Raw genomic sequence first — 22,828 nt, forward strand, 5'->3', positions numbered from 1 at the left:
GCTACAGAGGGTATATATCATTTGATACGGTCAAAACGTGCCTAGTCGAAATAACGGTTTTACACCCTAGGTCTCTTTGGACCAAATCCGTTTCAGAACATTTGGAGTCGATCTAGCGATGTCCGTCCGTCCGTCCGTCCGTCCGTCTGTCTGTCTGTCTGTCTGGCTGTCTGGCTGGTGCGCACGATAACTCTCGAAGGGAGTATCCGATTTGGTCCAAATTGGCTACATCATAATATTTTTGTCAAACTTAGATCGAGTTCGAAGATGGGCAACATCGGTCCACTCCTTCTGGTACCTCCCCCACAAAAGGCCGAAATTTTCAAAAAATATATTTTTTGCACAGAAAGAGAAAGGATAATCCGAATTTGCTCCAACTTTGCAAATCTTAATATTTGCGTCAGTGCTAGGTCAGGTGTGGAAATGGACAATATCGGTCCACTCCATCAAGTACCTCCCCCACAAATGGTCAAAATTTTGAATAATTACAACTCTCATTAAATGTTATGTAAGAGTCCGATTGTCTTGAAATTTCACACATCCTAATATTTGTATTAACCCATGGTCTGGTGTGAAGGGGAAATACATCGGTCCACTCCTTCTGCTACCTCCCCCATAAAAGGTCGAAATTTTCAAAAAAAAAAAACATATTTTTTGCACAGAAAGAGAAAGGCTAATCCGAATTTGCTCCGACTTTGCAAATCCTAATATTTGCGTCAGTACTAGGACAGGCGTGAAAATGGACAATATCGGTCCACTCCATCAAGTACCTCCCCCACAAATGGTCAAAATTTTGAATAATTACAACTCTCATAAAATGTGATGTAAGCGTCCGATTGTCTTCAAATTTCACACATCCTAATATTTGTATTAACCCATGGTCTGGTGTGAAGGGGGAATACATCGGTCCACTCCTTCTGGTACCTCCCCCACAAAATATTGAAATTTTGAGTGCCCATGAAGCTCATAAATCGCCAAATTAACATCCGATTCCATTTAGACTTGGCACATCTGTCGAAATATTTATATCATATTTTTGGGTCCGATAGGAAATGGGCAATATTGGCCCATTCCTTCGGGATCTGCTCCATAGAGGGTCAAACGTTTGAATAACCTTAACACTAGTCAAAATATATTTAGATAATCGAACATAGGCTGAGGGTATATCTCTGGCGGCAATACCGACTGATACTTTTAAATTTGTTTTATTGTTCTTTATAATGCCTCAAGTAGTTTTTTCCTACATCTACTCCCCCTCTTCACCTCTACCCACGCTCTACAAATCTTGGAACCACACTAATAAGTTCACACCCAGTTGATTATCAGTCAAATCTCTGTGTGACCATCTCAAAGCAGGCGAAGCAACAACAAAACAACAACAGCCAACCAGCTAAGCCCAAATAGAAATAAAAAACGCTGAATTATAATCTTTACAATATTTTCCACCACAACTAATCAATTTAAACAAATAAACATAAATAAGTTCTATTTAGCAAAAAAAAAAAATAAATAAATAAATAAAAATAAAAAAGTGATGCATTTGTTGTTTTACGGCTTGTTTTTGTTGCAGTTTTGTTTTAATCTCTAAGTTTTGAGAATTTAACCTTCACTGGCCAGGGCACATCGGAGAGGGGGAGAAGAACAAACGACAAGACAACAAACATAAAGATTTACAACGCGATATTTTAAACGGGCTCCGCTGCTAATCTTTGTATTCTCCAAAGAGTTCTCACGATAATTGTTATTGCTTTCTGAGCCATGTTTGTTGTTGCTGTTGTGATAAACTATGGATGGAGCGGGTAAATGATTTTGAATGGAATCGGCGGTTTACTTTTGCATGTGAAAAAGCGATTATGTAGGGGCAGCACCTCTGTTTTTTGCACCTTTATGTCAATGGCCAACAATGGTGGGGTGGTGTGTGTGTGTGGTCCAATAATGGCATTTTTTCGAATGGGAAGGTATCCAAAAGAGGTGACGTTGGAAACTTAGTTGACGTCCATATAATTTATTTAATTAATAACTAATTCTGTATAAAAACATATTCTCTGTCGATATGTGTGTGTAGTTGGGGGATGGGAACGGGTAGAACACCCAAGAAATAAAGAATTGCCTTTTCATGTTAATGCCTTGTCTTCGATATGATTTAGTGGCTAATTTGTTGCAATAATGCAAAAGGTGGTGGCTGTCTTTTAGTTCCCATACGAACAACGGGGCCAGGAGATAATAAAAATGAGTTTGGTAGCTACATTCGATTAGTGTTAAGTACTTTCATATCAGTTTGCGGTTGTTCTTGAATAATTTGTTCTAGACTTTCAATGTGGGCTGGTTCCGAAACAATAATGCGAATGGCGGTGGTGGTGTTATATTTTTTTTAATAAAGTGTTGTAAATTCAATTATGGTAAACAACTGCATCTAATTTAGTCTTGAATAAACAATTATTGGAAAATTAATTTCGTTCTCTTATCAAGAAGCCCAATAACCATAAAAGGTGGGCTTTTAGCGGCTAATAAAGTCATTTTATTTCCGAGAAAAAATTATTCAACGCTGAGAGTTTTTTATGGCGCCCAAGGCGGAAGATTATTTCTGTCAAGAGTAATAGGTTTCAAAACAGCCCTGAAAATCCGTATTTATTTAGAATTAAAAAACAAACAGTAAAGAAAGTCTTAAAGTCGGACGGGGCCGACTTTATGATACCCTACAACACTTTGCTAATTTGGTAGAGCTGCGCATAACAATTAAAAGTTTTTATGGGAGAATTCAATCATACACGCTATGATTTTAGTTATAATTTAAAGTTCAAAGGACTAAATATGCCGAAGCATTTGTATCTTTTAAATTCGGACTTGTATTGCCCATTTGGTGCAAAATTAATTTGAAATCAGATAAAGATATACATGGGAGCTATATCCAAATCGGAACCGATCTCGATAAAAATTTGGCAAAGATATTTCTGAGCTGCATTTGATTTATTTCCCTGAATATCGTTGTTACGGAGTGCATATTACGGTTGTGGGAAACAAATACAACAAATCGGATGAACAGTATATATGGGAGCTATAGCTAGATCTGAACCGATCTTCACCACATACCTGCATACTACCTTCTAGACTCAATTCGTTCGAAAGTGCCAAATTTCATCCAATTTGGACAAATATTAGACGTTTGCTGCACAATCAAATGTAAATCGGACGAAGTTATATATGGGAGCTATATCCAAATCTGAACCGATCTCGATAAAATTTAGCAAATGTATTTCTGAGCTGTATTTAATATATATTTCCCCAAATATTGTTGTTACAGAGTGCATATTACGGCTGCGGAGGACAAAAAAAAAACAAATCGGATGAACAATATATATGGGAGCTATAGCTAGATCTGAACCGATCTTCACCAAATTTGGCATACTTATTTTCAGGCCTAATTTGGTTGTATGTGCAAAATTCCAGACTATTCGGACTGATATTACACGTTTGGTGCACAATAAAAAGCAAATCGGACGAAAATATATATGGGAGCTATATCTAAATTTTGACCGATTATCTCCAATTTCAATAGGGTTCGTACTTGGGCTAAACAAATGATTTGTGCAAAATGTCATCTGGATAGGGCAATAAATGCGAACTGTACTTTGTTTACAAAAATACATGGACAGACGGACAGACGGACGAACATGCATAAATCGACCCAGAATGTTCTATTCTATGCAGATCATCAAAAAGAACTATGGGTCTATCTCGTTTCCTTTTGCCTGTTACAAACACAAATACACAAAGACATAATACCCTGACCACCTTGTGGTGTAGGGTATAAAAACTTAAGTGGGACCTTCCTTAATATCATTAAATTTGTTGAGGTCCCAGATAACCTGCCAGTTCTGTTAAAAATAAGTCTCATAGAATATTTCCCACAAAAGAAATTATCCTCTTCTGTTATTCTCTTGAGAAGGACATTCATAGGTGTTTGCGGAAGAGGGCATCATACGACATTAGAACCTTTTTCAGGGAAATAAAATATTTTCATGTCTCCCTGCAATAGAGCTCTTCTCCACAAAATTCCTCTTGAGGTACTCTTTGCATAAATATAAGGCATATGGAGTTTTCTATTACTTTAAGACATAAGAGGTCTTATGTGGGCAGAAAAACCTTGATATTTTCTCTGCATTGAAGACATTTTAGGTATTCTGCGAATAAAAAAAAGGAATCTTGAGGTCTTCTAGGAAAGCAGATAGGATACTTCTTGGAGTGCTCTATTTGAAAAAATCTAATAAGGTCTTCCCATAGAGAAGAACTTTTGAAGAAAGTAATATTGGAGGTCTTCTACAGAGGAAAGTATCTTCCTTCCTAGGAAAGGAATGTTCTTTTGGGTCTTTTAAAGAAAAGGAGGAAATGAGGAATGTTGTGAAGTTTTTTTTTCTCAATAGAACAATACCTCGGAGGACTTCTATAGAAATAGTAGCATTCAGGTCTTTTCCAATAGAAGTCGTTAAGAGAACGTCTCTCTTATCCTCTTCAAGAAGGTCACTTGCAGTTATTTATAGAAGGTATCTTGCGGACTTTCAAGAAATAAAAAGACTCTTCAGGTTTTTTTTTTTTACAGAAAAGGACCTCTGAAGTCTTCCGTTAAAAAATTTTTGATGCCTTCCTTTGATGTATTTTATTGGAAAATATGTATTGAGGCCTTCTTGAGGTCTTCTCTTAGAGAAGTATTTTTATTAAAGCATTCTGTTTAAGGGGACCTGTTGTGCTTTTCATTAGGGAAGACCTTTATAATACTTATATTGGAAATGTTTTTTCTATGGAAGAAAACTTTTTGAAGTTCTCTATAGATAGCAGATAATATAAATGTTCTCTTGACGTCTTCTATGGAGAAGCTCTTGATGTCTTCTATAGGAAATACCTTTTGTGTTTATTTAAGAAAGATGGCATCTTACGAACTTTCATAGAAGAATAATTTTGTAAGGCGTTCTGTAGAAGCAAACCTGTGGTGAGCATCCATAAAAATATTTTTTTTTCAGGTGCAGAAGAAAACTTCACGAGGTCTCTTTCAAAAAAGATTCCCTCACGGCTCTCCATCGAAGAAGGCATCCTGAGTTTTTCGAGGGAAGAATATCTCTAAAGATCTTCCATAGAAAAATATTACTTGTGGGAGAGAATAGACCTTTAGGTATTTAATAAAAAATCACGTCTCTCGAGAAAAATAATTTTTTTTCCAGATTTCTGGAGAAGAGAAACTCAATAGGAGACGAATTTTGTGACAATTTTTTCAAGAGAATATTTTTAGTGGGCCTTTTGTAGGAGACGATCTTTGAACGTCTTTTGTAGTCACTGAGAGCTCTTACAATAGATGACCTTTGAGAGGATTTTTCTACGGGAGAAAACCTTTAAGGTGTCTGCTTTATAAATGACTTTTAAGAGGTCTTCTATAGAAGAAGACTGTTGGGCGGTTTGAAATATGAGATGGCCTTTGAGAAGTCTTCAACAGAGGAAAGGCATTTAAATGTCCTTTGCAAGGTCTCCTATGGGACTTTCAGAGATAGAGAGAGATTTTTGAGTATTTTTTAAAAGAAAATGTGTTGAGATATTCCACAGAATAAGATCTCTTGAGGATTTCTGTAAATTTAGACATTTTTTTTCAAGAGAATATTTTTAGTGGGTCTTTTGTAGGAGACGATCTTTGTAGTCACAGAGAGCTCTTACAATAGAAGACCTTTGAGAGGATTTTTCTACGGGAGAAAGCCTTTAAGGTGTCTGCTTTATAAATGACTTTTAAGAGGTCTTCTATAGAAGAAGACTGTTGGGCGGTTTGACATATGAGGAGGCCTTTGAGAAGTCTTCAACGGAGAAAATGCATTTAAATGTCCTTTGCAAGGTCTCCTATGGGACTTTCGGAGATAGAGAGAGATTTTTGAGTATTTTTTAAAAGAAAATGTGTTGAGATATTCCACAGAATAAGATCTCTTGAGGATTTCTGTAGAAAATTAACTGAACTCCTTCACTTTTTAGCAGAAGACCCTCAAAGCCTTCGAAGGAAAAATGCGTTCAGAGCATTTCTCTTCTTTCCAGCTGTGTTTTTTCAGGGGAAGGCCTTTGGTTTATCCTTTTTTTTGGGCTTTGGGCGTTGGTTTGTAGAAGAAAGAAGACCTTTGAGAGATCTTGTATAGGAGAGACATTCGATTAGTCTTAAAGTCTTTCTTTAGATCAGATATGTGCCCCTACCATCGATGGGATGAGGGGTATTTTTTGACAGATTACTCTTCTACCTACACAAAAACTTGTTAAACATTTTGCCCTTTTCATAAATTAATAAATTAAATTAATAATAAATAAATTAAATTAATTAAATTAATATTTTTTTTTTTGAAAATACGCTGTTTGAGCCCGAGAGACCTTTCTAAATCTGCCACTAAATTTCCCAAAGAAATTAATTTTTTTTCCAAATTTTTTTTTTTATAAAATTGAGCCTTTGCTGTCCTGGAATACCATATTTGTCAGAATTTAATGGTCCAATGTTTGTGGATCAAATTAGCAAAATCATAAGCTATATACCTCTTACATACCCATCAAATACGTCAAGTGTGCTCTCAATATTATAGCTTTAGCTCAAGCGATAAGAAGTATTTGAAAACTACACACAAATTCCCCAGTTCTTAGAATGCTTTCAATCTTTTATTAATGTTATTGTTGTTGTTGATATTATTTGTTATCACCAATGGACTCAATGTTTGTTTTTCAACGACCTTCAGACATCTGCTCAAGCTTAGTTGTCTATCTCACTATTATTTTGAAGAACAAAAAAATAAAAAAATAAATAAACATTAAAATCACTTTTTTTTCACATCTCAATGTGAATTCTCATATTGACATCTTAATTTCGAATTTTTTTGAGAATTAATTTTTTTTTTTTTCAATATTTATTTATTATTTTTAGAATTTCTGCAGAAATTCACCTGGATAATGTTAAAGGTATAGTGCGGAAGATTAGGTAGTTATTTTTGTAGAGATTTAACGATAATAGAGATCTTCAAGCTTTAGAGGTCAATTTTATAAAAAAAAATGGGTGTATTTGCATTTCCAGAAGCCTCAAAGACTTGGTATTGGACTTTGACTTTCAGAAGGTTTCATAATTTGAAATAAAATTTTAATTTTTTTTTTATTTTTCTCTTTTTTGATTCTATAGCCTTTATAGGTCAAGAGAATATTGCCGTATCTGTATTTCCTATGTCTCTAAAGAAAAAGTATTAGGATTTCATGGCTACTTTTGTTAAATTTAAAAAAAAAAAATCAATTTCAATTTTATACCCTCCACCATACATAGTATGGAGGGGAGGGTATATAAGGTTCGTCATTCCGTTTGTAACTCATCGAAATAATAATTTTAGACCCATCAAAGTATATATATTCGAATTTTCGAATTTCGAATTTAGATAGAAAGCTGAAATTTTGCACAGATCAGTCTTTTGTCTGCAGGTACGTCAATTTCGAAGATGGGCTATATCGGTCAACGATATCATATAACTCCTATAACCAAGTTTTTCAATGGAATTGTTTGAAAATGAAAATTACTACTGGAAGTGAATTATCTATATGGGTCCACGATTTCGTATAGCCCCCATACAACGGTACAAACCCCCCCCCCCTCCGATATTCGGTATTTTGATGATTTAAGATACATTACTCACCGGAATTGTTTCAAATTTGGTATTTGATGTTCGTAAAGGATACTACAGCCAAAGGCAGAAAATTGTCTGTGCAGGTCCTCGTCTTTGTATAGCCTCCATATAACGGTACCTCCCGATAACCGGTATTTTGATGATTTTAGCGACATTAATCACCGGTATTGTTTCAATACCGGTATTGAATTTTTTTTTATGGCCACTACAACCTATGACAGAAAATTGTGTATGCAGGTCCAGGTCTTCGTATAGCCCACCTATATATCAGAACCTCCGTATATTCGGAATTTTGGCCGATTTTAGGTGCAATATTCACAGGAATTGTTTCAAATTTCGTGTTTGAAGTTCCTAATGGGTACTATAGCCTATGACAAGAAATTGCAGGCCCACGTCTTCGTATAGCGCCCATATAACGGTACCTTCCTGTATTCGATATTTTGACGATTTTAGCTACATTATTCACCGGTATTGAAGTTTTTTTATGGCCACTACAGTCTATGACAGAAAATTGTGTGTGCAGGTCCAGGTCTTTGTATAGCCCCCCTATATATTGGAACCTCCGTATATTCGGAATTTTTGACGATTTTAGGTGCAATATTCACAGGAATTGTTTCAAATTTTGTATTGGAAGGTCCTAATGGGTACTACAGCCTGTGACAAAAAAAATTGCAGCCCCACGCCTTCGTATTGCGCCCATATAACGGTTGACGATTTTAGCTACATTATTCACCGGTATTGAAGTTTTTTATGGCCACTACAGCCTATGACAGAAAATTGTGTGTGCAGGTCCAGGTCTTTGTATAGCCCCCCTATATATCGGAACCTCCCTATATTCGGAATTTTGGCGATTTTAGGTATGATAGAAAATTGTGTATGCAGGTCCAGGTCTTCGTATAGCCCCCCCCATATATTGGAACCTCCCTTATATTCTGAATTTTGGCGATTTTAGATACAATATTCACAGGAATTGTTTCAAATTTCGTATTTGAAGTTCCTAATGGTAAACTACAACCTGTGACAGAAGATGAAATTGAAATCCGGTTCTCTTCAATCTTCGTATAGCCCCCATATATCGGTATCTACATTATTCACCATAGTTTTATTAAGTTTCGTATTTGAATATTGTAATGGCCTAGTACAAATGTTGCAGACCCCAATATGACGGCGACTTTGTATATTTGCTATTTTTAAGATTTTAACAGAATTTTGTTGTTGCAAAAGGGTCAGGCTTAATCCCTTTATTGTTGTTTTAATAAAAACAACGTTCGTTTATTAGTGGAGAACGATGGTAATGTTTACCAGGGGTTAAGGGGTTAACCTAGGGAGATTTCGGAAAGCACCGCCAATCCTCATCAGTTCTCTGGTTTTTTGTATGGAGAATTTTTAACGGATTTTATTTATTTTTTTAAATTTTTTTTAAATTCGTACGAAATGGTGGAGGGTATTCAAAGATCGGTCCGTCCGCTTTTTTACTTGTTACTACTCTTTATATTCCGACTCCAAAATCTATATTGTAATTGTAATTTCAAAAAAAAAAAAAACAAAATATTCTAATTTTTTCTATCTCTTTGCCTATCAATCTACCTATTTATCAATCTAGCTGCCTATTTTTCTGTAATTTATTCCTGATTTTTTTTTTCTAAAATTTCAGTTTAATATTCAAAACTTTTTTTATTTATTTCCATAAGATCCAACCAAAGAAATTCCTATTACGTCATTCATTTCAAAAATTATTCACACTCGTACCAAAAAAAAATAATAATAATTATCTACAAACAGTTGCACTAAGACCACATCATCCAATCAGCTCTTTAAATACCAAATCACGAAAAACAACGGTATAAAATCCGCTGATACAGCAAAAAATTCAATTAGTTGCAGTGAAATTTTGAAAGAAACAAGTGGTTGAAAAATGGCAAAATTCTTTAAACAAATTATCATATTTTTTGCCCTACTGGCAGTGCTCATGATGACAGTACAATCTGGTAAGAGGAAGGATGGCTATTTTTCTGAAAAAAAATATATATTCCAAAAACACTATTTTCGCAGCTCCCCCTCGTGAAGCCTGCGGTGAAAATGAGGAATTTGTCACCTGTGGCACATCTTGTCCCCTGACTTGTGAGAAGCGAACTCCCGGTATTTGCACTTACCAATGTTTCATTGGTTGCCAGTGTAAGGATGGATTCTTCAGGAATTCGGAATACAAATGTGTGGCCGAATCGGAGTGTTAGTGTGGTGGAAGTGGAATTTAAATAAAAAAAATTTATGGAATTAAAGCTGAAGAGATTTTTTGTTGTGAAGCAATAACGAGGACACATACCCTTGGAGGACCTCTGAAAAGACCTTATTTTTTAATATTTTCAAAAAATCTTTGGACGATTTTTGTCAAAGGAGACCTTTTAGAAGATTTTTTTTATATTGAAATCCCTTTTTAGTCCCCTTACATACCCTGTCGAAGCCTTCTTCCATCTGTAAGGCTGCCGTAGACGAAAATATGTCGTGAATTTGGTTTCTAGGTGTTATATTTCTGGGCTATTTTGACTTGTATTCCAGCAGTGCTGCAAAATCTACTCGTTTTTCACGACTTCTTTTCCGACCCCTACTTAAGCAAAATTGTTCAACTCCCACACCGCATGCCTGGATTTTTATTTATTTTTTTTTTGTGAAGACCGTAGGAGATTCCTCAACAAGAAGTATATCTTCTCCATGCGAAGGAGATTTTTGGACGCAGGTATTCTCTATGCGGTGAAGTAATTTGGACTGAGGCGACCAAGATCTCTTCTATACGGAGAAGTTCTCTATCAGATTCTCTCTTTACGGAGAGACTTTCAATGGTCCTATTCTTGGAGAAAATTTTCTGAAAATCTATTCTACGTTGAAGGAGTCTTTTAAAGGTCTATATTTAACGGCTCTTTAGAAGTTCAATGGCGTTCTTTGGTTCGAAGATCTTTGGAAGATTTCACAGGTTCCTATGAATAGATTTTCAGAAAATTTTCTCCAAGAATAGGACCATTGAAAGACTCTCCGTAAAGAGAGAATCTAATAGAGATGATTTTCTGATAGTCCGCTCTGTACACATTTCAGGTCTTGAAGAAGGTTTTTTTTGTATATACAAGGCCTGTGGAAGATTTTCTGTGTATAAAGAACCTGTAGTAGGCCTTCTCTACAAAAGAACTGCAGAAGGTCTTCTGTTTATTGAAGATCTAGGGAAGATCTTGCAAGGCTGCAAAATCTAATCATTTTTGCTTTGACCCCAACTTCAGGCCAATTTTTTTTTTTCATCGACTCATTCTCCAACGCCTACTTCACCCGAAATTCCCGACTCCCACTCCTCAACCCTGGATTTCATTTAAGTTTTGACGATTTTTTGTAGCGTAGTGTTAAACAAATCTCCGCACTACATCGTTGTATTGATAACTCATTGAACAATAACTCAAGTGTAAATACTGAACATCATCACTTTTATTGTCTCAACAGGTTTTTTTAGAACAACTAAAAAAAATTCCCCTACTTGTCATAACAATAAGCCATGTGCAGGCCATATAAGTATGAGCTAATAAAACTATGAATATTTGTATGAGGTGTTCCACGCAAATAGTTGTGAAATTACATCATCAGCAAGTAACAGAAATGAATTTTCTCGAAAATAATTTTCTCTGGCCTTGTATCCATAGAAGATCTTTGAAAGGCCATGAAAGAGCTTTAGAAGTATTTTTATTCAAAAAAAAAAATCTTTTAAATATTTTGTAAAGGGAATTTTCTGCATATAAATCCAATATAAAGTCTTCTATGCAAGGAAGACCTTCAGAAGGTTCTCTATTCAGAGAACACCTAAAAATGTTTTTTTTTTATGCTGTGCAGATACTTATAAGTTCTTCTAGGCAAAAAAAAGAAGCTTTTCTTTAAGAAGTCATATGGAAAGTATTCTATATAGAGAAGATCCTTAATCAAGCAGGTCTTATATACAGAGAACTTATGTATGAAAAAAACCTTCATTCGGCTTTTGTATGGAGAAGACCTTCATAATACCCTCTACAGAAAGCATACCTTTACAAGGTGTCCCATATCGAGAAAATCGTTTGAAAGTTTTCTACCTGTTGAAGATCTTTATAAGGCTTCTAAAAGACCTTCCTAAGTGTTCAAGATGGAGTTGATATTCTGATGAGAAGATTTCCCAAGAGTTGTTTCGTGGAAAAGACATTCATAAAGACTTCTTTGTGGAGAATTCCTTCATTAGATCTTCTGTTAAAGTCTAGCAAATTTTCCTTAAGGAGAATACCTTCAGGTGATCCTCTTTTAGAGAAGGTCTTCGCGATCTTCGTAATATTTTCTTTATAGAGGAGAACTTCATAGGGCGTTTTTTGTATGAAGGAGACCCTCATAAGTTCTCTAGTATGGTGGATACATTCATTGGGTCTTCTACATATGTGGAGGAGGCCTTCATAAGGCCTTTTATATGGAAAATACCATTATAAGATCTTCTTCATCATAATATCTTCATAACAGAGAGTAACTTCACTGAGGTCTTCTATGCAAAGAAAACCTGTTATCGGTCTTTTATAACCAGAAGATCCTTTATATGGAAAATATTTTCATTAGGTCTTTTAAATAGAGAATATCTAGATTAGTTCTTCTAATTTGAGAAGGCCTTTATCTAGCTTTAATAAGGTCTTTTTGTGTGAAACAACCTTCATGAAGCCTTCTTTATGGGAAAAGATCTACATTTTTGTAAGAAAAAAATTGTAAGGTATTCTATATGGAAAATATATTTTATACCTTTTCATGGTCTTCAATATTTTAAAGTCTTTCATAATGCATTTAATGGGAAGAAGAAGCCCCTCAGGAGGTATTTTATAGGGATGGGGCTATCACAAGGAAAAACTGGTTTCCTATACAGAATACCTTATGAAGGTGATAGTCTTCTCAATATTGAATACTAAAATCGTTTCTCTGTGAAGAACTTTCCGAAGACTGTAAAAATATATTGTTTAAAAGGACTACTTCTATTCTTTGAAAAGACTCCTCCAATTCTTTAAAAGGACTCCTGCTATTATTTTAAAGGAATCCCAAATACTCAGATGATCTTTAAAATATTTTCTATTAACAAGGAACGCCTATTCTAGGTCTCTTTTTTGTGTGGAGGAGCCCTTCATAAAGACATATACAGGGTGGGATGAAAAAACTGCAACCAACTTCAGACTGCTGTCATTTCTATGCCACTCATCCGACAGCTGTTAAAATTGTTACAGTGAGAGCTCATTATATTGTTTACAAGCGGACAAAAGCATTTTGGTGCGAATTTTTCAGAAAAAAAGTTATTCGTGATGGAATTCAAGCGTGATAGTGTGATTTCTTTACATTTGGCTGGAAAACCACAAGTGGCTATCGTTAGAGCACTCCATCCAACATTTAAATGTGAGTAAATCTTTTGTGTCTCGTACCATCGCTCGTTACCGTGATACTGGTAGAGTAGCCCGACGTCAAGGAAGTGGACGGAAGAAAACAGCATCATCAGCAGAAATGGTTCGAAAAGTAAAAAAGCGACTTGATCGAAACTCGCGTCGCAGTGGTCGGCTCGCAAACTGGCTCGTGAGCTGAACATATCGCGATATTCCATTTGGCAAATATTGAAAAATGACTTCGGGGTAAAGCCATTGAAATTCCAAAAAGTTCAAGAACTTACACCGCAACAGAAAGAAAATAGACTCAAAAGAGCTATAGACTTGCTTCGCTTGGCCGAAAGTGATGAACTGCCGAATTTGGTTTTCTCCGATGAGAAAACATTCGTTGTCCAAACAAAATGATCGTGTTTACTTGCCAAAGAGTTCAGCTGAAAATGTGAACCTTCGGTTGGCCACCAGAACTTAAGGGCCGGCCCTGGTGATGGTGTGGGCCGCCATAACAGCCGATAGTCGCTCTCCGCTCGTATCAATCGTCTGTGGCATTAGATAAATTAATAAAATTAATAAATGCTGAATATTATCGCAAGAATATTCTGGAGGGTGTATTGAACCCTTGCGCACTCAAACATTTTGGCCGCTGACCTAGGACATTCCAACAGAACTCAGCGACACCGCACTCAGCACGAGCCACCCAAGACTGGTTACAAAATGAGTGAGGTTCCTCGCTTCACTTCCAGCGCACAATGGCCACCAAAATCTCGGGATACCAATTCGTGGGACTATTGTGTCTGGAGTATTTTGGAAAGCAAGGTTGGCACTAAAAAATACCAAAGTGTCGATCACCTCAAGCAAGCGCTTCGCCGCGAATGGGCCCAAATACCGCAGAGCCACATTCGGGCAGCGTGTGACGGTTTCATTGGCCGTTTGAAGGCCATAATTCCTACCAAAGGTAATCAATTCGAACAAATCAAAACTTATTCTAAAGTTTGATGATATTTCCGAATTTTTTTGCTTTCATTTAATAAAATTAAAAAAAATGTAAAAATTATGGCATTTGACTTTGTTGCAGTTTTTTTATCTCACTCTGTATAGAGTGTCTCTGTAAGGCCTGTATATGACTTTTATTTTCGAATAATCTATCATTTCCATAAAGCCTTCTAGAAAGTATTCTTTAAATGGAAGACTTCCCTAAAAATGTCGGTATTACTGAATCACAATTTCTTCAAATATTTAGATTCTAAGCTTCACTTTACTTTTCCGACACACTCTCTCATTGCACTTATGTACGTGAGATTTTTGAAAATTTTGCAATTAATATGTGTCTTATGTAATTTTACTAAACACATTTATTCAAAAAGAACAAAGAAAAGGTTAGTATAAATTGCTGTGGCTTTCCGAATTGAAATTAAAAACGTTTTCAGACTTCAATTGAGCCCAGCTTTTTTTAAAATATCGTCAGCAAAATGGTAAAACTTTCCAAACAATTTGTAATTATCTTCGCTGTTTTGGCCTTGTTTATTGGCCAAGGCTTGTCGTGTAAGTTTTGAGGAAAAAAATAATTCCAAGAAGTTCTCGAAAATTTATCAAAAATGTCTTTCCTTATTTTATAGACTCCAACTCAAAGCAATGCGGTCCTAATCAGGAATTCAACGCCTGTGGCACTGCCTGTCCCCTGCGGTGTGGTAGACCACGTCCCGAAGTCTGTACAGCCCAGTGTGTCGCCGGTTGCCAATGTAAAACAGGCTATGCTCTCAATAGCTATGGCAGCTGTGTCCCATTGAGTGAATGTTAGAAAATACTTTGTTCTTTTTTTAAATTTTATTTTGAATTCAAAAATGCAATAATTAAAACACTTCATTACAAAAAAATCTTACAATTTGAAATTAATCATTTTTATTTTCATTAAATAAAACGCGGACATAAAAATTGACTATTTAACTCAGAAATGCAAGTTTCATTGGATACTCTTGATTTTTTATGTTTTATTACAGGGTGAGATAAAAAAACTGCCACAAAGTTAAACGCCATAATTTTTACATTTTTTTCTAAATTTTATTGAATGAAAGCAAAAAAATGCGGAAATAGCATCAAATTTTAGAATAAGTTTAGAATTATTCGAATTTGTCACCTTTGGCACGAATTATGACCTTCAAACGGCCAATGAAACCGTCACACGCTGCCCCAATGTTGCTCTGCGTTATTTTGGCCCAATCCCGGCGTAGCGCTTGCTTGAGGTGATCGACACTTTGGTATTTTTTGTAGTGCCAACCTTGCTTTCCAAAATACTCCAGACACAATAGTCCAACGGATTGGTATCAGGAGATTTTGGTGGCCATTGTACGCTGGAAATTAAGCGAGGAACCTCATTTTGTAACCATTCTTGGGTGGCGCGTGCTGAGTTCGATGGTGCAGAGTCCCGTTGGAATGTCCAAGGTCTGCGGCCAAAATGTTTGCGTGCCCAAAGCTTTAATATAGCCTCCAGAATATTCTTGCGATAATATACGGGTCCTGTAGGAATGACCAAGGTCTGCGGACTGTCTGGTCTGTTTGCGCGCCCAAGGCTTTAACACACCCTCCAGAATATTATCGCGATAATATTCGGTATTTATTCTGATGCCACGGTCGTTTAATACGAGCGGAGAGCGACCATCGGCTGTTATGGCGTCCCACACCATCACCATGGCCGGCGCTTGAGTTCTACTGGCCAACTGAAGATGCACATTTTCAGCTGACCTCTTTGGCAAGTAAATACGATCATTTTGTTTCTTTACAAACTGCTGGACAACGAATGTTTTCCCATCGGAGAAAACCAAATTCGGCAGTTTACCACTTTCGGCCAAGCGAAGCAACTCTTTAGCTCTTTTGAGTCTATTTTCTTTCTGTTGCGGTGTGAGTTCTTACACTTTTTATAATTTCAATAGCTTTACCCCGAGCTCATTTTTCAATATTTTCCGAATGGAATATTGCGAGCCATTTTTCGGCCACTGCGACGCGGGTTTCGATCAAGTAGCTTTTTTACTTTTCGAACCATTTCTGCTGATGTTGCTGTTTTCTTCCATCCACTTCCATTTCTGGAAAATTCTCACCAAAAAGCTACAGCCTACACGGAAGGTATTCTCGATAGAATAGCAGAACTTCAGAGAAGGTCTGCTAGATGTAAAACCTGCAGAGAAGCTTGTCTCCACAGAAACTCTGCAGAAGTTATTCTAAATTATGATGTTTCGCTACGGTCGTAGAACTTTGTAGCTTCTTCTATCTACATATAATTTCTGGAGTATCTTCTAGACCTCTGCAAAGAGTATCTAGAACAGACTTTGGCAATACCTATCTAAAATCGAATTCTTTCAGGAAAACCTGTTGCTGTTTTCTTCCATCCACTTCCATTTCCTTGACGTCGGGCTACGTCAGCAGTATCAGGGTAACGAGCGATGGTACGAGACACAAAAGATTTATTCACATTTAAATGCTGGAGTGTTCTAACGATAGCCACTTGTGGTTTTCCAGCCAAATATAAAAAAATCGCACTATCACCCTTGAATTCCATCACGAATAACTTTTTTTCTGGAAAATTCCCACCAAAATGCTTTTGTACGCTTGTAAACAATATAGTGAGCTGTCACTGAAATAATTTTAAAAGCTGTCGGACGAGTGGCTTAGAAATTACAACAGTCTGAAATTGGTTGCGGTTTTTTCATCTCACCCTGTATTAGAAAAATATTTTTAAATATTAGAAAAAAGTTTTGAAAAACTGACTTTACAATCCGATATTTCTTTTTGGGAATGGAGTCGTTAATGGTTTGCAAGGAGGGGACGAAGATCTATTCTATAGGGAGAAGTTCTCTTTCAGATCACCTCTTTAACGAGAGACTTTCAAAGTTGCTATTCTATTCGAAAATACTCATCCATAAGTGATTTTTAATTTTAAAGTATTAGAAAAATATTTTTAATTTTTCGAAAGAAAAGTTTTGACAAATTGACTTCACATCACAGATATCTGGCTTCGTGGTACCTTCAGGGCAAGTAAAATCTTTGTTAAATAAGTCCACAGAGCAGACGAATTCAGGCCTTCAGAGTATCTCTCAAATATTCAACTTTCCATTTCTATGTCTCTCTTTACTGATAGCTCAAATCATATTTTTCATTCTATCTACCTCTCCCTTTCCCTTTCCCCCCCTCTCTCTCTCTCTCTCTCTCTTTTCAATTCCTTCAATTGTGAAATGTCTCATATGAATGGCAAACATCTGGGGATTTTTTATTTTGTTCTATAACAGATTTTATTTCATACACACATACACGCACACATATTTAGCTGACTAGTGAAGCTGCACTAAAATCCCCCCATCCTCCATGACCGCAAACCCCCTCCCCATATCCCATCAGCCAAATCACTTGTGTTTATGGGAAATTTAAATAAAAAAATATTTATTTTAGTTTAATTTGTTTGTTTTTGCTTTTTTGCGCTTCTCGCGCAAAGCCTCTGAGTTCAGTATAAAAAGTGTCGCCGCTCGAGCCATAGGAAAGTAGTTTGTTCCCCAGCTCTAGCGAGAGATAACATATTTTTCTGGTTTTTAATTATTATTAAATAAATCACACCCAACAAAAATGGCAAAAGTTTTCCAACAATTATTGATTCTATTCGCCGTTTTGGCTTTGTTTGCCGGCCAAGGGTTTGCTGGTGAGTTTTGAAAAAAAATTAAAAAAAGGAAAAAATATTTAAAAAATTCGTTTCCAGCTCCCCAAGAATGCGGTGAGAACCAGGAATTCACCACCTGTGGCACTGCTTGTCCCCTGAAATGCAACACACCGGAGCCAAGCTTCTGCACCTTGCAATGTGTCATCGGTTGCCAGTGTAAACAGGGTTATAGACTAAATGACAGCGGTGCCTGTGTCCTGACCAAGGATTGTTAGATCGGTGATGATTTTGCTGCGCTGAATTGTGATATGAATTTGTTTGATTTGTTGAAAATAAAAAAAAAAATTAAGTGAATGGTGTTGAAGAAGGTTCTATTCTGAGAAAAGTGAACCGAAAAGATCTCCTATCTACAGAAACTTGAAAAAAAAATCAAGACCTAGAGAAAGTATGGGAAAGACCTGAAAAAAGTCTTATGTCTATAGAAGATTTGGAAAAGGTGTTCTGTCTATAGAAGAGCTAAAGGATCTCTTCCGTCTATAGAATAGCTGGAGAAGGTCTTCTGTCTATATGTAGAAGATCTGCAGAAAGTCTTATATTTACAGAAGACCTGGAGGTCTTCTTCGGTCCATACAAGACCTGTAGCAGGCCATCTGTCTACAGAAGATCTAAGGGAGGATTTCTATCCGTAGAAAACTTGAAGAAGCTCTTCTCTCCATAGATAAGACCTGGGGAAGGTATTCTCTCAGTAGAAGACATAAAAAAGGTATTTTCTCAATTAAAGGCTGGCAGAAGATCTTCGGTCCATGGCAGACCTGCCGAAGGTCTTTAGTCTAAGGGAGACCCGCAGAAGGTATTCGGTCCATAGAAGACCTGCGGAAATTGTTTGTCTATAGAAGATCGGCAAAAGGTCTTCGGTCTATAGAAGACTTGCAGAAGGTATTCGGTCTATGCAAGACTTGGAGTGGGTCTTCGGTCCATAGAAGACCTTCTGATGATATTTTGTCTATAGAAGACTTGCAGAAGGTCTTCGGTCCATAGAAGACCTGAAGAAAACCTTCGGTCCATAGAAGGTCTTCGGTCCCAGTAGAAGGTCTTCTGTCCATAGAAGTCCCAGAAGAAGATCTTCCGTCTATAGTAGACCTATAGAAGTAAAAGATCCTCAGTCTGAAGGAGACCTGAAGAAGGTCTTCTGTTCATAGGAGACCTGCAGAAGGTCTTCGGTCCATAGAAGATCTGCAGAAGATCCTATATTCATAAAAGACCTGCAGAAAGTCTTCTGTCCATAGAAGCCCGCAAAAGATCTTCGATCCATAGAAGACCTGCAGAAGGTCTTCGATCCATAGATAACCTGCAGAAAGTCTTTTGTCCATACAAGACCGGCTCAGGGTCTTTGGTCTATAGAAGACATGACGATAGTCTTGTGTCTATGGAAGACCTGCATAAGGTCTTCCGTCTATAGAAGATTTGCAGAAGGTCTTCGGTCCATAGAAGACCTGCAGAAGGTCTACTGTCCATAGAAGATCTGCAGAAGATGTTCTGTTCATAGAAGTACCAGAAAGAGGTCTTGGGCCAATGAAGTACCAGTAAAAGGTCTTCTGTCTATAGAAGACCTGGAGAAGGTCTTCTGTCTGTAGAAGACCTGGAGAAGGTTTTCTGTCTATAGAAGACCTGGAGAAGGTCTTCTGTCTATAGAAGACGTGGAGAAGGTCTTCTGTCTATATAAGACCTGCGGAAGTCTTTTGTCTATAGAAGAACTGCAAAAGGTCTTGGGCTCACAGAAAACCTGCAGAAGGTCTTTTGTCCATATAAGGCCAGTAGTATGTCTCCGGTCCATAGAAGACCTGCAGAAGGTTTTCGGTCGATAGAAGACTGGCAGAGGGTCTTCGGTTCATAGAAGATCGGCAGAAAGTCTTCGGTCCATAGAAGACCTGCAAAAGGTCTTCGCCCATCGAAGACCTTCTGATGGTATTTTGTCAATAGAAGAACCGGCAGGTCTTCTGTCCATAGAAAACCGATAGAAGGTCTTTGGTCAATAGATTAGCTGTCTTTAGAAGACCTTCTGAGTGTCTCTCGTCTATTGAAGACATTCTGAAGGACCTCTCTATAGACAACCTGATGAAAGGTCTCCTCGATAGAGGACCTGCAGAGAAGGTGTTCTCGATAGAGCAACTTCAGAGGAAGTCTTCTCGATAGAGTATCTACTGAGAAGGTATTCTCGATAGAATAGCAGAACTGCAGAAAAGGTCTGCTCGCTGTAAAAACTGCAGAGAAGGTCTTCTCCACAGAAGACCTGCAGAAATTCTTCAAAATTGTGATATTTCGCAGCGGTCGTAGAACTTTGGAGTTTCTTATATATCTACCTATAAGTTCTGGAGTATCTTCTAGACCTCTGCAAAGAGTATCTAAAACAGACTTTGACAATACCTATCTAAAATCGATTTCTTTCTGAAAAATCCTGACAAGAGAAAGGCTTCTTTTTCTTTCAAAAAACGAAGTTTTGAAAGTTGTCGATCAAAAAATTGCCCTTATGGGTCCCCCATCTATATAATTCCTACCCAAAATTCCTTGAAAATGCTCGTTGAACTTTGGAACTTCTTCTATCTACATTCAAGTTCTGGAGTATCTTCTAAACCTCTGCAAAGAGTATCTAGAACAGATTTTGGCAATATCTATCTAAAATCGATTTCTTTCTGAAAAATCCTGACTAGAGAAAGACTTGTTTTCCTTTCAAAAAACGAAGTTTTGAAGGTTGTCGATCACAAAATACCTCTTAAGGGTCCTACCCAAACTTCCTTGAGAATCCCCTTTGGATTGTAGACCTTTAGGATGTCTTCTATGTAAAAAAATGTAATCTTGGGTGGATGTGCACCATAGCTTTCTCAAAACCTCCGCCTGCAGTCTACCTCACTTACCCAAAATCTAATGTTAATCTTGTCTCAAAATTCCAAATATTTTTCCGAATTTTGTTTGTTTGTTCTGTTCGATTTTTATTCTCACATATTTTATGGTAATTGACTTGTCAGGTCATTTCGAATGCAATTCATGCGATTCTTTTTATTAAAGTCTTAACTTGACATAGAACCCATGTTTGTTAGTAACAATCCAAAAAAAGTGGAAAAAAAAAATTCTCAGAAATATTGCAAGGCCTTGAAAACCGGGCGGTTTTGAGACGGTTTTCCCCCTGCTACTGTTGTCAGATGATGGCAGTGGCAATGCTGTTGGGTGGTATTGGTGCTGGTGGTCAACTAAATGGTGTTACCAAAAATCAAGTCTAAAATATTTGTAATTGTTTTTTGCCATATTTTTTGCTTCGTGGTTTGGAGTAAACAATGGTCGCGAGAAAAAAAAGAACAACAACAACAAAACGCCGACATTGTTTGACAACAAAATGTGACATGTTCAAGGCAGCTGTCACTGTTCAGTAAATAACAAACAACAAACAGGCGGACGGACAGACGGGCAGTCCGATAAACCACTGCCTTGTCACCATGCAAGTGGCCCAAGTGGTTGGTCCAGGGGCGTTTTCCAATCGCTCGATTATTTTGTTATTATTTTTGTTGCCAATTTTCTTCGAAATAGCCCCCATGGACTTGTTCGGTTGGCTGCACAATTTTTGGTATTTTTGCTATGGCCAGCTTCGCCAAAATCCATTTGATCTTCATTTTCAGATTGTATCGAAAAAAATATTTTCTTTAGAGCTTTTAGGCCCCCTCTGACACTCAATTATTTTATTTATGTTTTATTGCCCGAATTACCCCTTCTCCTTCAGCGTGACCCCCCCCCCCACACCTTTGAAAACATTCGTTTTGTAAGTCTTATCATTTGTTCTAAATCTCTGTCGCGGTTTTGTTCGACAACTTCAAAAGTCAAAGTCAAGATAATTTAACTAACATTTGCCACTGTCGTCATTTCGAATACAACAGCAACAATAACAACGACTACCGCACAACTCAAAACAATTTCGAATTAATTACAAACACATGAAAACAAAGCAAACAAAAAATCCCAGAATTTTATTTGTGAAACTAGAATTCGGCTTTTGTTCGAAACCGTTTTGTTTTTCTAAGTCAATGAAATTTTGTTGGCATTTTGTTTCGCCAATTAAGAGTGGCATAAAACCGGCTACTGCTTAAAATTGCCGTACAATTAAAAGAGTTGATGGGGGAAATGTGTTGAAAATTAAATTGAACTAATTTCCAGAACTTTGTTGAATGGGGAAATTAATTAATTTTGTTGTTGTTTTGAATGGAAAACAATTTTTTCCAAGTTTCCTATTAAGGCATGACCTTCTACATGTCTAAGAGAAAGTTCGATACGACCGAAACAAGTCTCACCGATATCACGGCTTTAGACTCAGGGTCTCTTTGGACCAAATCCGTTTCAGGACATTTGTAGTCGAGTTAGCGATGTCCCTTTCGTCCGTCTGTCTGCCTAGCTGGCTGGGGCGCATGATAACTCTCAAAGGGAGTATCCGATTTGGTTCAAACTTGGTACATCGTAATATTATTAACAAATTTAGATCGAGTTCGGAAATGGGCAATATCGGTCCACTCCTTCTGGTACCCTTCCCCACATAATAACAACAATTTCAAAGAAAAATATTTACTACACAGAAAGAGAAAGGATAATCTGACTTTGCTGAAGCTTTGCAAATCCTAATATTTAGGTCAGGTGCGAACATGGAAAATGTCGGTCCACTCCATCCAATACCTTCCCACAAAGGGTCAACATTTTGAATATTCATGAAGCTCATAAAACACGAAATTAACATCCGATTCCATTCAGACTTGGCACATCTCAATGGCATGGATGGTAGAGATCGGACCATTTCTTCTGGTATCTCCTCCACATAGGGTTTAAGATTTTGAAAAACAAAAAGGCTCAAAGAATGCGAAATAAGCATCCAATTCTCTTCAAATTTCACACATGCAATCATTTTTAGTAACTCAAGATCTATTGTGAAGAAGATATATATCTGCGAACCCCCTCTGGTACCTAATCCACAAAGAGTCACACTTTTTTTTTTGTCATAACTTGCGTAACGTAATTTTGCACGTTGTAATATTTATATCAGTCTTAGGTCAGATACAAATTGGTTAATATTTGCCAACTGCTTCGGA

At 36.9% G+C, this 22,828-nt stretch overlaps 3 protein-coding genes across 3 annotated transcripts in view; 2 read left to right on the forward strand and 1 right to left on the reverse strand.

The window, feature by feature from the left end:
- The window catches only part of LOC101894195 (uncharacterized), a 215,473-nt gene that overhangs the window by 110,603 nt on the left and 82,042 nt on the right, over window positions 1-22,828 (reverse strand). The gene's annotated exons all lie outside the window — the stretch shown is intronic.
- LOC109611639 (chymotrypsin inhibitor-like) lies at window positions 14,474-14,962 on the forward strand. Its single transcript, XM_020034681.2, has 2 exons — window positions 14,474-14,611; window positions 14,686-14,962. The coding sequence occupies exons 1-2, from the start codon at window positions 14,539-14,541 to the stop codon at window positions 14,865-14,867; spliced, it is 255 nt and encodes an 84-aa protein (XP_019890240.1). The 5' UTR covers window positions 14,474-14,538; the 3' UTR covers window positions 14,868-14,962.
- On the forward strand, window positions 17,568-18,062 carry LOC101891912 (chymotrypsin inhibitor). The gene is made up of 2 exons (XM_005177577.4): window positions 17,568-17,750; window positions 17,808-18,062. The coding sequence occupies exons 1-2, from the start codon at window positions 17,678-17,680 to the stop codon at window positions 17,981-17,983; spliced, it is 249 nt and encodes an 82-aa protein (XP_005177634.1). The 5' UTR covers window positions 17,568-17,677; the 3' UTR covers window positions 17,984-18,062.

This window comes from Musca domestica, unplaced genomic scaffold, assembly GCF_030504385.1.
Source record: "Musca domestica strain aabys unplaced genomic scaffold, Musca_domestica.polishedcontigs.V.1.1 8, whole genome shotgun sequence".
In the NCBI taxonomy this organism is placed as follows: domain Eukaryota; kingdom Metazoa; phylum Arthropoda; class Insecta; order Diptera; family Muscidae; genus Musca; species Musca domestica.